General features: G+C 35.7%; 1 protein-coding gene across 4 annotated transcripts in view; it reads right to left on the bottom strand.

Moving 5' to 3' along the window:
* Nucleotides 1-14,383, bottom strand: part of CENPC (centromere protein C) — an 80,295-nt gene that overhangs the window by 60,901 nt on the left and 5,011 nt on the right. For all 4 annotated transcript variants that reach the window (XR_015250423.1, XM_086704918.1, XM_086704920.1 and 1 more), the window contains exons 3-6: nt 10,548-10,618; nt 9,741-9,835; nt 5,283-5,388; nt 69-354 (exon numbers count right to left, since the gene is read on the bottom strand). Coding sequence is in view for 3 of the 4 variants with exons in the window: in XM_086704918.1 (XP_086561044.1) it covers nt 69-354; nt 5,283-5,388; nt 9,741-9,835; nt 10,548-10,618 (558 nt within the window). In the remaining variant the exon portion in view is untranslated. The remainder of the gene's footprint in view (nt 1-68; nt 355-5,282; nt 5,389-9,740; nt 9,836-10,547; nt 10,619-14,383) is intronic.

The following is a 14,383-nucleotide window of genomic DNA, read 5'->3' as shown; positions in this document are numbered from 1 at the left end:
ACTCTTTAATATAAAAGGTAAAAATTTTTTAAACAGGATCACTATTACTTAAGTAAATAAAAATTCACCTTTTTCTGGTTTTAAGAGAAATCTCTGTACTTGAAGACAATGTATTTACTGACTTTTCAGAAGTGTAGGTCTTTCTGTTTTGGGCAATAGATGAGACAGCACTTTGAGATACACATGTTTTTGCGTCCAAAAGAACGAAAGGTGAACCAACAGATAAGTAAAATTCTTCATCAACTCCACCGTGATGACCTTTTAGTTTTTCACTTGACATTTTTCTTGAGTCAGGTGTATTTTTAGAACCAACATCAGTTGCCAAAATTTGCTGATGAACTTCATGGTCCTGAACTAGAAGAAAATTACACAAAGATATCAAAAAATAATAATATTAGAGCCAAATGTGCTTTTTAAAATTCAGCAAGTTAGAAATGAGTTTTCAAAAGACTCGCAGTTCATTAAGTTTATAATCAAAGATCTATGATTAAAATATGCAAGTGCTTTAAAAGTTCTAATTTATGAAATTAACGAATGTGAAGATGTATTTGATCCATGCTCTGAAGTTTTGAAATGACAAAAATTCTCAACAGAAATTCACAATTCTATAGAAAGTCAGTTTACTCAAGATTTGAATAAATCTATACACAGCTAAAATAATAAAGTAATCTTAGAGAATTATGACATTTGATCTTTAGGTCAGTAAATTTAGTGGGGATGCCTGGGTGGCTCAGTTGGTTAAACGTCTGACTCTTGATTTTGGCTCAGGTCATGATCTCACGGTTTGTGGGATACAGCCCTGCATCAGCCTCTGGGCAGACATCGTGGAGCCTGCTTGGGATTCTCTCTCTCTCACTCTCTCTCTACCCCTCCCCCACTTGCTCATGCTCTCTCTCTCTCTCAAAATAAATAAATAAACTTTAAAAAAATAAGCAGTAAAAACTAGGGCAGCTAAATGACCACATGTGTACATATACATACACATATAGAGACATAACAGATATGTATAGAGATACATAAAAAATTATATGTACATATATAAAGATATACATAAAATATATTCTTTATACATAATATTTGTATACATATAGATACATATATACACATACCTTTATATATTTATACACACACACACACTCTATTCTCTTAGCCGTATGCCTCCAAATGTCAAAAAAAGTAGAACTGCTGGGGAGTATTCATATTGATTTATATCCTTAACAAACAAATATTAAAAATTTTAAATACAATCAAAAAAGGGCTTTTGGAAGATTTACGGAACAAGACAGCATACTCAGCTTTCCCTGCTTTTCCCTCTAAATTCCCTGGTAATTACCCATGAAACAATAAGAGAACTCTGAAAGCTGGAAGGGAAAAGGAGTATTTGCTAGGAACCTCAAGCCTTAAGCCACCAAAGACAATATGATGAATCCCTTGGGTTTTCTTTTAATCTAGAGATTCTTTAATCTAGATTCTAGGAATCTAGAGATTCCTGTGATCCAGAACCACCAGTAGGCATAGGAGAAAAAACAGCCTACATTCTCTGGCCAATAGACTTGCAGAAAGGAAACACAACAAAGACCTAATGGGGAACCCCAACGCCCATTCCACAACTTGGGCCACTAACTACTCCATTCTGCAGTGGCAGTGTCAGAGCAGCAAAGACTCAGGCCCCACTCCATAAGTTCCATACGACAGCAGTAGCAGAGGAGCAAAGTACTGGACTAACCCTGTGCCTGGACCAACCTAGTCTCCAGTTAACAATCAAGAATAGCAGGCTGTATGATCCACAAAGAGCTGCAGAATACTAAAGCCTTTTACCTTCCCAACCACTGCTTCCCAGACCAAGGTGACATTCTGAACCACAGTTAGTACACCCCAGGCCTTGCTTCACAACAAGGGCACCAATGGACAGTCTAAACTATGGCAGGAAAAACATAAAAGAATCCTACACCCCCATCCTGTCCTCCACCTGTCTCAAATTTAAGGAGATCCAATCCCAACAGCTTCTGACCCCAGCCCCCACGTGAGTGAATGAGGACATGGGGTACCAAGGAAAGCACCTTCCATTCACTTGACACAGCACCAGCAAGAACTGACCTGGAATCTCAGCAGCATCAGAAAATCAAACAGACCAAAACACCACTGCTTAGGACTCTAACACTTAATTGTCACTAGAAATAAAACCCCCAAAAGTAGGCAAGAACCTACACAATAAACCAAAACAAGGCAACTATGTGCTATATAAGAAATGATTTAAATACAATCAAGAGTCTATTAAAATAATAACCAAAATGTCAAGAATATAATCAAAATGACTCATTATACAAAACCCAAAAAAACATAACCTGAATAAGAAAAATATCATCAGTGGACACATATGGACAAGATGAATCAAATGCTGGAACTATTTAATAAGAATTTTAAAGCATCCATCATAAAAATGTCTTAACAATTAGTTATAAATTCTCCTGAACAAAAGACCAAAACTCTCAAAGAAATGAGTTACAAAAAAAAAATAGTTTTTTTTAGATTTTAGCTATTCTTATAGGTATGTAGTGGTATCTAATTATTATTTTAATTTAAAATTCCCTAGTGACAATGATGAACAAGTCAAAATCACAATGACATACTACTTCACACCATTAGGATGGCTACTAGTACAAAACACACACACGCACAGAAAATAACATGTGTTGGTGAAGATGTAGAGAAATCAGAACCCTTATGCACTGCTGGTAGGAATGTAAAATGATACGGCCACTACAGAAAAGTTTAGTGGCTCCTCAAAAAATTAAAAATATTATTGCTGTATGACTCAATAATTCCTTTGTTGGGTATGTATCCAAAAGAACTGAAAGCAGATACTACAAGAGATATTTGTATACTTACATTCACAGCAGCATTATTCAAAACAGACAAGAAGCGGAAACCACCCAAATGTCCACCAATGGATAAATGAATAAAACAAAATGTGGTAATGTATAGATCTAGATGGTATAATGCTAAGTGAAACAAATCAGTCAGAGAAAGACAAATACCATATGATTTCACTCATATGTGAAATTTAAGAAACAAATGAAATGGGGTGGGGGAGGAAAAACCAAGAAACAGACTTTTTTTAATGTTTATTTATTTATTTTAGAGACAGTGTGTGTGTGAAGGAGGGGCAGAGAGAGACAGGGAGACAGAGAATCCAAGCAGGCTCCACCCTGTCAGCGCAGAACCCCACACAAGGCCCAAACTCAAGAATCGTGAGATTGTGACCTGAGCCAAAGTTGGATGCGTAACCAACTGAGACACCCAGGCGCCCCAGCAGACTCTTAACTATAAACAACAAAGCAATGGTTTCCAGAAGGATGGTGGTGGGTGGGGGAATGGGTGAAAGAGGTGATGGGGGTTAAGGAGTGCACTTGCGGGGTGCGTGGGTGGCTCAGTCAGTTAAGCATCCGACTTTGGCTCAGGTCATGATCTCGCGGTCTGTGAGTTCGAGCCCCGCGTCAGGCTCTGTGCTGACAGCTCAGAGCCTGGAGCCTGCTTCCAATTCTATGTCTTGCTCTCTGTTTGCCCCTCCCCTGCTCATGCCCTGTCTCTCTCTGCCTTAAAAATAAATAAAACGATAAAAAAAAAAAGAGTGCACTTGTGATGAGCACCTGGTGTTGTATGGAAGTATTGAATCACTATATTGTATGCCTGAAACTAGTATTACACTGTATGCTAATTGGAATTTAAATAAAAACTTAAGATGAAAGCTAGGATACTACATATACCACAACAAGAAAAGCTATAAAAACCACGCATTTGACAATTAAAATAAAAAATCGTACTCATCAGGGCACCTGGGTGGCTCAGTCAGTTAAGTGTGCGCCTTCAGCTCAGGTCATGATCTCATGGTTCATGAGTTAGAGCCCTGCATCAGGCTCTAAGCTGACAGCACAAAGCCTGCTTCAAATCCTCTGTCTCCCTCTCTCTCTGCCCCTTTCCCTGCTCACATGTTCTCTCTGTCTCTCAAAAATAAACATTTTCCAAAAATCATACTCATCATATGGTTAAAGATACTATAAACAAAATATTTAACTGCCGAGGGACCATTTGGAAAAATATCTGTCACACAAATTACGGATAAACAGAGCAGAGAGACTCAATTCAAAGACCTCTCATAAACAAGAAAAAACTAATAGGCAAAGGATATGAATAGACAACTCAGATAAAAGGAAATTCAAATAGCCAGTAAATATATAAAAACAGTGCTCAAATTCAGTGGTGATGACAGACATAGACACTAAGTGACAATGAGATCACGTAATACTATCTAAATGGCAAAAAGAATAAAACAGTAAATGATCAGGTAAAAGGTACTTGCCTATACTGTAAAAGAAAACTGGTGTGAAAGAAAATCGTAAAGCCTCTTCTGAAAGCATGCATGCACATGCACCCACACATGCAAGCACACACACACACATTTACATAGGTTTTCATTCCAAAGTTACCTCAGCAGGATGATGGCAGTAACAATCAGTAGCACTTTTTTAATCTTTGAGGCTTACCTCAAAAGAAGGACTCTTCTAATTTGAAAAGCATTAATAAAGTAAACTTTTAAAAAAGTTGCAGCACATACAAATAATTAAGAAAAATGAACAAAAGGAGAATAGAGACAAAGAACACTGACCATGTATGTACAAATATTGAATCATGTTGGGTACCTGAAGCTAATATGTTATATGTCAATTATAACTCCCTTTAAAAAAAAACAAAAAAAAAGGATGCTCAAAAGCCGATGGGAAGGGCCATGTGAGAAGGAATTAAGGCTTCCTGCCCATGAGTGAGTCATCTTAGAAGCATACCCATAGCCCCTGTCAAGCCTTTTGATGACTGCAACCATGGCCAACATCTTGACTGCCACCTAATGAGAGATTTCAACCTAGAATCATCTAACTAAGCTGCTTCTCAATTTTGACCCACAGAAACTGTGTGAGATAATATTAATTTTTCAGGAAAAAAAAAAAAGAAATCTATTTGAAAATTCTTAAAGCTATAGTCCCTGTAATAATTCTTACTTAATGTCTCTTACCAGATCATAGTAGTCAATGTTCCTATCACTAAACTAAAGAAATAAATAATCAAAAGAAGCTTATCATTCGTGTTTAAAAAAACAAAAACAAAAACACTGACCATTCTGCCTGGGCTAATCCATGACCCCGTCACTCAAGCCAATACAGGTAACACCTTCAGCATTTCCTTTTAAATATGTCTAAGCAAATAACACCCATGGGAATGCCACCAACCTGATCTGTTGACAATGTCCCTTGGTTCTACAGTGAACTGCCTAGAGGCTTCTTTCTTCCTTGAAGAAACTGGAACTGACTTTGGATGTGATTTCTGGCACTGAGCCTAAAAGATATACAACATTAGATCTACTCCATTGTATTAGCAATTCTGACTGAATACATTTGTTTTTAAATTGGAAAAAAAAAGTATTGGAAAATAATAAAACAGCTGGCAATTTGGCATTATCTAATAAAGTTGAAATTTCATAAATCCTAACATAGAAACAATGCTGCTCTGAACAGCAAAAACCTATCCTGACAGTAAACTGGATAAATTATGATATAGACCTATAATATAATATCACACATTCAACAGTGAAATTCATAAATTACAGCATCAGGAATAAATAATTGTTAACAACAACAAAAAAAAAACAAGCCACAGAAGTAGGTTATAATCCTATTTACACAAAGTTCAAAGTAGAGGCATGTTAAACTATACACACATATACATATACATACACACACATATATATGTATATACACATATGCATATATACATATATATATACACACACATGCATATATATATATACTATATTTTAGAGATTCACTCACTAGAGGAGTTAACATAGGACACCTGATCATTTAAAGAACTTGCTTACAAGGCTGGCCCTTGACTGACAGCTGGGAATTTGGCTTTCAGAATATTTCCTCTATTACCAGCTAATTAGGTTGTGCCTACCATGCCAGCCTGCCTAGACTGTATAAAAATGTGATTTATAATGAACACTTGTTTTTTTCCTTCAGGAAGTATAGGATGTTGGTTGGGAGAGGGTACCTAATATAATCAGCCCCCAATAAAAATGGGTTAAGCCTCAGAAGGCTTCCCTGGGCAGAAAGACTATATGCACTTCACTGCTAGAAAGAACAAGTGCACTTTCTGCAGACCCAGTGGGAAGCATAAAAGTCTGACTATAAAATAAAGGATGGGAATGATGAACATAAAATTCAAGATAGTGGTTACCTTTGTGCAGGGAGGAGAGGGAGAAGAACAGGATTAGAAAGGGAAACATTGATGCTGCAAAAGTATTGATTGATACGTCTTACACTAAGGATAAGTACATAAGTGTTCATTTATATTATTTTTAATACCTTATATACATATATTCTTTTGTACATTTGAAATATATCAAGTCATACATTTTAAAAATATAGAAAAGGGAAATCTCATTCATACACTGCATGTAGGAAACAAAACTTGTAAACATTTTGCAGAAAAAATAGACAATATTTAACAATTTCATTTGAAATATGCATGTCCTAGAGAAATTCGATTTACAACATGTGCACAAGGAGGCATGAACAAAGGTGTACACTGCTGTAATAATGAATACATGGAAACAACCTAAAACTCTACCAATAGGGGGATATATAAGTAAAGAAGGTCCTGCACTGTTCAGTGAATACATTATAGAACTCAATTACATAAAGAAAGACAAGCAAGCTCTCACTAGTCTCTGTTCCTCTTGAAACCTCATTAGGATTTTTTAAACTGTATAAACCCAGGGCACCTGTGTGGCTCAGTCGGTTAAGGGTCTAACTCTTGGTTTCAGCTCAGGTCATGATCTCACGCATGACTCATGAGTTTGAGCCCCCGCACTGGGCTTTGCACTGACAGCATGGAGCCTGCTTAGGATTCTGTCTCCCTCTCTCTGCTCCTCCCCTACTCTCTCTCTAAAATAAACATTTAAAAAATATATTTCTTTAAGAAAATAAAAAATAAATAAAATGTATAAATCCAGAAGTATGAAGAGAAAAGAAAAGGGAGTAGATGGGAGATTTCAATGAACTTTAAGCTAGAAAGCAAATCAGCAGCAACTAATCAGTCCAGAAAGTGGAGAAAGTGCAGAAGGAAACACATTTATGTTTAACCCATAAGATCATTTATTAGAGGTGCAAGGCCACTCTAAGAGAGGCTCCAAGTTGGGCCTACGAACAGTAAAGTTGTTAAAAGTATGTATACGAAGTAGTCAAGAGTTGCAGAGCCTCTCCTCTCCCAACTCTGGCATAGTAGATGTTTACTCTTGAGTTTCAGAATCAGAGAGACTATAGACTCAGACACAGATGAAGGTAACAGTAATACAGTAAAAATAGAGATTTTAGGCAGAAGCATTCAAATTGTGCCTTCCCTCTGCTACACCTGGTTGAGAACATTTGTCATTGGAATCAAGCTCCCAAGCAGAAGAGATTTGTTAGAAAAACCTACCAAACCAAGTTAAAAAAAAAAAAAAAACAAAAAAAAAACTTATAGATATTAACACCTGGACATCCACAATGACATGGCTCAGACAGATCATACCACAGTAAAATCTACCAAGGTACAAATTTTATTGTACAACTAGAATTTGCAATCACCATTTTAGTTTCCACTCTTAAATATAAGGAGACCACTAAGATTCACTGGACATCTGACAAAAGGCTCTAAAATAAAAGGAAACAACGAAGGTAAGCAAAAAGGTACTTGCAGGAAACAGAAACTACAAACAAGAAATCTTAATAAGAAGGGTTAGAGGAACCTGAAAAAAGCTGTGCTTCCCCATGGCAGACACTCTGTATGGACCAGCTTAAAACCCTCAGCTTTTGCCCCAAATTAGTTAATACTCTCAGGGAAAAAAATGACTAATAATCATCAACTCATCTTCTCAAGATTCTTCTCTCTTTGGAATTTTATCTAGATTTGTTCTTTCCACAGCTCCCATGTCTCTAAAAATATGATTTGTTTGCATTTCATTCTTTTTAACTAGCTGTTGCAACAGGAATGTGGCCTATTGCAATTTGTCACATCCTACCTACAAATGAAACCTCTAGCATAACCCTGAAACCAAAGCCCTCCAAGAATGTTTTGAGAAAAGAAAAAGACAATACTGTTCATGAACATAGATGCAAATGCCTCAAATACCAGCAAACCAAATCAAAAAAGGTTAATACATTATGACCAAGTCAAATTTATCCCAGAAAACTTAAAAAGTTGATTTAACTTCCAAAAATCAGTATAATTTACCACATTAAAGAAGGTCTCTCAATTCTGAAAAAAATGGATCTGCCTACATTCCTTGGAACCAAAAGGCTATATATAGTTCACCACAGAACAAGGGTTTGAACTGTGCAGGTCCACTTACTCACATTTGTTTGCAATAAATATAGCATAATAACATAAATGTATTTTCTCTTCCTTATAAATTTCTTAACATTTTCTTTTCTCTAGCTTACTTTATTATAAGAATACAGTATATAATACACATAACATACAAAATACATGTTAATCAATTGTTTACATTATCAGTAAGGCTTCTGGTCAACAGTAGGCTATTAGTAATTAAATATTTGGGGAGTCAAAAGTTTTAAGTGGATTTTCAACTAACACAAGTGGGTCAGCAACCCTAATCTCTGCGTTGTTCAAGGGTCAACTGTATAGATGTTTATACAAATTTCTAGTAAAGCTATTTCTAGCACTACATAATTTTTCTCTCCAATTAGTATTGTGCTTTTGAATAACTTGTCTTTATTCATTAGCTTCACACACTCTATTTGAAAGTTGGCTATTTTGTAGAGTTAAGTCAACCTATCGTCTTAAGATATGATCTATAAAAGACTGATTCCTAGGGCACCCAGGTGGTTCAGTCAGTTGAGCATGTGACTTTAGCTCAGGTCATGATCTTGTGGTGCATGAGTTTGAGCCCCACATTGAGCTCACTGCTGTTAGTGCACAGCCCTCTTTGGATCCTCTGCCCCTCTTTCTCTGCCCCTCCCCAGTTCACACTCTCTCTCTCAAAAATAAATAAACATTTAAAAAAAAAAAAAAAAAAGACTGGTTCCCTTATACAGCAATAGATTAACCTCAATATTCAGAAAACAACCAAATTTTCAAATCTGGATTAGGAACTTAAGTCATTGCCTACTTTCCTAAAAACCTAATTTAATTATTAGTTTAGGAAAGGTGAAAAATAATTTTGTTAAAATTTGGTATTTCTTTTTTTTTTTTTCCCAAGGGTTTTTTTTTTTTTGTTTGGTTGGTTTTGTTTTTGTTTTTTTATTCATTCTGAGAGAGAGGGAGCACAAAGAGAGAGGGAGAGAGAGAGAATCCCAAGCAGGCTCCACACCAATGAGCCCTATGCGGGGCTCAAACCCACAAACCATGAGATCATGACCTGAGCCGAAATCAAGAGTTAGATGCTCAACTGACTGAGCCACCCAGACACACCAAAATTTTATAATTCTAAACCCAGACCTCCAATTTCAAACACAGGAAATGTCAAGTCAGAATTTTCACAAACCACCTCCAAATTATAGAAAGTCAATGGGAATATAGGATTCCCTTCTAAGAATAAGACTTACAAACAACTAAAATAGATGTAACTATATTGTGTAATGCTTCACTTATTAAAGCTATATCAGCTCTCCTTTTTGACTTACCTCTTTGCTTGATGACTGAATACAAATGTCTTCCATTTTAGGTGTTGAATAAAGCACTGATTTTGTAGAATTTGTGCTAAAATCATTGGTAAGACCTTAAAAAAAGCAAAAAAAAAAAAAGTTTAAATGACATATGGTATAAAATCTTTGAGTTATAATTAAAAGAAGCCCTACATGAAATGTGAAGACGTTTGCTGACTCTTTAAACACAATTAGTTTAAATTACATATAAACATCGCTTCAATATTCAAATGTGCCTAGAAGACATCAGGAACTGAAAAACACAAACAAGATTCCTGAAGTAATAATGAACCAGCTCTTCTTTCAGAGCTTATATAGAAGAAATATTTTTCCACTCTCTGTGTTTGTTTCTTTGGTTGGCCTATTCTCTTTTTTCAATACCTTCTGATGCTGACAAGCACTTAGAAAAGTTTTTGCAATAATTCACCATTTCTTTAAAATGAACTGCGAATCACCAAACATTCTCTCTTAGGGATCCTAAGAATTCTGCACATTTATTCCCATTACATGAAATACTTTCTCTTGCATAAGAGAATTATTTATGGACTTCTAGACCATAGAACTCTAGTGTGACCTAAAGGAAATGACAAATTATGCTCATTTTTGACAGTATTATCCTTAGTGTAACAGAAGGTAAAGGATTGCACGTGTACTCAAAATTCCTGGAAAAACATTTTACATATATTTATTTAAATACTAGAACACATTTGCTGAATTTAATATTAATGAGTATCACAAAATTTCATCCAACCCAACCCTCAAGTCCATCTTGAAATGAAGCCTTACTTTTTTCTTCAAAACAATCTTGTAAGATTTCCAGTATGTTTTGGCCTTGCTTCGTATTAATGTCAGGTGCTCTAATAAGAAGGAATGAAAGGAAAATGTCACATATCATTTCCATAAGACACTTGCTATTTATGTTACCATCTACTTTGAAAATTTCATATCTCATTATAAAATATTATTTTACTTAATGGGAAAAGTATCACCTTTATTATGTAAGGACAAAACAAGTAATTGAGTCCAAGAGTTCCCAGAAAAGTATGTGAAGCAGTATGTCATTATGCATAATAACAATTATACTCCTTGAATGAACAGTGACATCTAAAGCCATCTTAGACCACTTTTATATCCAAACAAGAACATCAACATTTTTGAACAAATCCAATCAGTACTAAGACACTTCTTTAATACTCTATAGTCACAAGTCCTAACAGCTCTAAGTAACAGTCTTCCCTACAAGTTCTCAAATGCACTTTTGATTCAGTATCATTACCTTTAGCAGCTTATGAAACAGTATAAAATTTTAACTGTAATTTCACATGCAGTTGTAAGAAATATTATAAAGGAAATCCCTTGTTCACTTCATCCCGTTTCCCCCAATGGTAACATTTTGTAAAATTATACTATACAATCACAACCAGGATGCTGATACCAATACAATCCGCTAATCTTATTTATGTTTCTCCAGTTCTACATATACAATTGACCCTTGAACAAAATTGTTATGAACTGCATGGGTCCACTCATAAACAGATTTTTTTCAGTAAACATATTAGAAAATTATTTGGAGACCTTCAACAATTAAAAAACTTGTAGACGAACCACAAAGCCTAGAAATATAAAAAATATTTAACAAAAAGTTAAGAATGTCATCAATGCATAAAACAGATGTAGATATTAGTAGATACTAGTCTATTTTATCATCTACTACCATAAAATACACACAAATCTATTCTTAAAAGTTAAAACTAATCAAAACTTACATACACAGTACACGGTGCCATTTATGGTCAAGAGATATAAAGACACAGTATTAAATCATAACTGCATAAAATTAATTATATTTCATGCTATAACACTACTATAATAATTTTGTAGCCACCTCCTGTTGCTAATTTTTTTTAACTTTATTGATTTATTTGAGGGAGAGGAGAAAGTGAATGTGAGCAGGGGGAGGTGCAGAGAGAGACGGAAAGAGAGAATTCCAAGCAGGTTCCGTGTCGTCAGCGCAGAGCCGAACACAGGCTCAATCCCACGAACCCCGAGATCACGACCCGAGCTGAAACAAAGAGTTGGACGCTTAACTGACTGAGCCATCCAGGAGCCCCCATCTTGTTGCTATTGTGGTGAGCTCCCTTGTTGGTGACTATCCCTTTAAAATGCCCATATAACACTAATCATCTCTGAGTGAACAATTCATCTCTCCAGTAAATTGTGTATTGCAGTAAAAAGTGATCTCTCATACTTCTCCCATTCTTCATCATGTTTAGTGCAATACCATAAATCTTGAGTAACACCAGGGACTCAACAAGGTTACCACTAGTGATGCTGGAGGTGTTCCCAAGAAACAAAAAAATGTCATGACACTACAAGAAAAAGTTGAATTACTTGATATATACCATAGATTGAGGTCTGCAGCTATGGTTGCCTGCTACTTCAAGATAAATAAATGCAGCATAAGGACCACTGCCAAAAAAGAAAGGGAAATTCATGAAGCTGTCTTTGTAGGCTAGAGCAGGACAAAACCTTGCACTTTCTGCAAAGTACCTTTTGATCTTGTATGGAACATACAGCTTTTATGTGGATGCAGGAGTTGCTATAAAGAAGGCATGATTATGATTCTAATATGGTTTGAGAAAAGTGAAGTCATTAAAAGACAACTTAAAGCAAAAGGAAGATGAAAGATCTAAAGCTGGAGAATTTAATACCAGCAAAGGATAGTTTGATAATTTAGAAAGAGATCTGACTTAAAAAATGTCAAGATAACAGGAAATCAACTTTTGCTGAACAAGAAAGAGGCAGCAGATAAGCTCCCAGATGCCATTAAGAAAATCACTGAGGATCCTCAGAAAGGGTATCTACCTAAACAGATTTTAATGCAGACAAAAGTGTTCTATTCTAGAAAAAAATGCCACAAAGAGCATTTATTAGTAAGGAAGAGAAGCAAGCACCATGATTTAAGACAGGAAAGGATAGGCTAAACTCTACTGTTTTGTGCAAATGCAGTCAGGTTTATAATCAGGACTGACCTTATCTATAAGGATGCTAATCCCTAGCTTTGAAGGGAAAGTTAAACACCAGCTGCCAGATTTTTAGTTATACTACAACAAGAAGGCTGGACAATGAGAACCCTTCTTCTGGACTGGTTCTATCAATGCTTTGTCCCTGAAATCAGGGAGTACCCTGACAGTAAGAGACTGTCTTTTAAAGTTCTTTTCATATTGGACAATGCCACTGGCCACCCAGAACCACAAGAGTTCAACACAGAAGTGAAAATGGTCTACCTGCCCCAACATAACACCTCTAGATTCGGGGGTCAAAAGGATCTTTAAGACTCATTACACATGGTACTTTAGGGAAAAGTCTGTCAACACTATGGAACAGGAACCCAATAGAGACAACATTATGAAAGTCTGGAAGGATTAAAGCATTGAAGATATCATCACTGTTACAGAAAAGGCTGTGAACACCATCAAGACCGAAACAATAAATTCCTACTAGAAAAAACTGTAGGCAGATGTTGTACATGACTTCACAGGATTTACAACAGAGCAAATCAAGAAAATCATGAACAGGGGGCACTGGGATGGCTCAATCAGTTAAAAATCCAACTCTTGACCTCGGCTCAGGTAATGATCTCACAGTCTGAGATGGAGCCCCACCTTGGCTCCGTGCTGGGCGGGAGCCTGCTTAAGATTCTCTCTCTCCCTCTCCACTCCCACCCTCACTCAAGCATGTGCACATGCTCTCTCTCTCTCTCTGTCTCTCAAAACAATAATAAATAAAAATTAAAACTACAGTACAGTACAGTAACTACAGTACTAGTTAACTGTACAGCAAGAAAGGTAGGAGACATTTTTAAGTCCTCATCATCATTGTCTAAGTATTCAGTGTGTAGAACATCATGTGCAAAACTTGAGTGAAGTGGGTAAGTGATATTTAACATAAAACTAATAATCTGTTTATTTTCTTACTGTCTTGTAACTTTCCTTTCAAAGAAGTACATTACCATACAGCACGCCTGTCATCACAGGTATTTTTTTAAAAAGACTTAACAATGTTTCTAATACTGTATTATGAATATAACTATAATACCATATGCCATAAAAATTTTATAATGATTCATTCATTAGTGTACAGACTAGGCTACCACGAAACAATCGTATCGATTACACTAGGCTACCATAAAGCAATCATATTGCTTTCATTATCAGTACATTATACCTATAAATATGAAAATATGAATTTCTTTTCCACATCACTTTTTCATATTTGATGTCTAGTGTTAGTAATATGTATAACATCTACGGTGTTTTGTATCATATAACTATATCGATGTAGGTAATGACAGATGATGTAGATAATGAGAGAGATGATATATTAATAAAATGTATCAATAAATACAGTACTGTAAAAGTATTTTCTCTTGTGATTTTCTTAATAACATTTTCTATTCTCTAGTTTATTAATTGTACTATTGTATTATTTTATGTTATTGGTAAGGCTTCTAGGCAACAGTAGGCTTTTAGTAGCAAGTTTTGGGGGAGTCAAAAGTTGTACGAGGATTTTCAACTGTGCAGGGGTCAGCAACCCTCACCCCTGAGTTGTTCAAGGGTCAA

Source organism: Puma concolor, chromosome B1 (genome assembly GCF_028749965.1).
Source record: "Puma concolor isolate L17-30 chromosome B1, mPumCon1.1.hap2, whole genome shotgun sequence".
In the NCBI taxonomy this organism is placed as follows: Eukaryota; Metazoa; Chordata; class Mammalia; order Carnivora; family Felidae; genus Puma; species Puma concolor.
The sequence above is the reverse complement of the archived record's forward strand: the minus strand, read 5'-3'. Positions and strand labels throughout refer to the sequence as shown.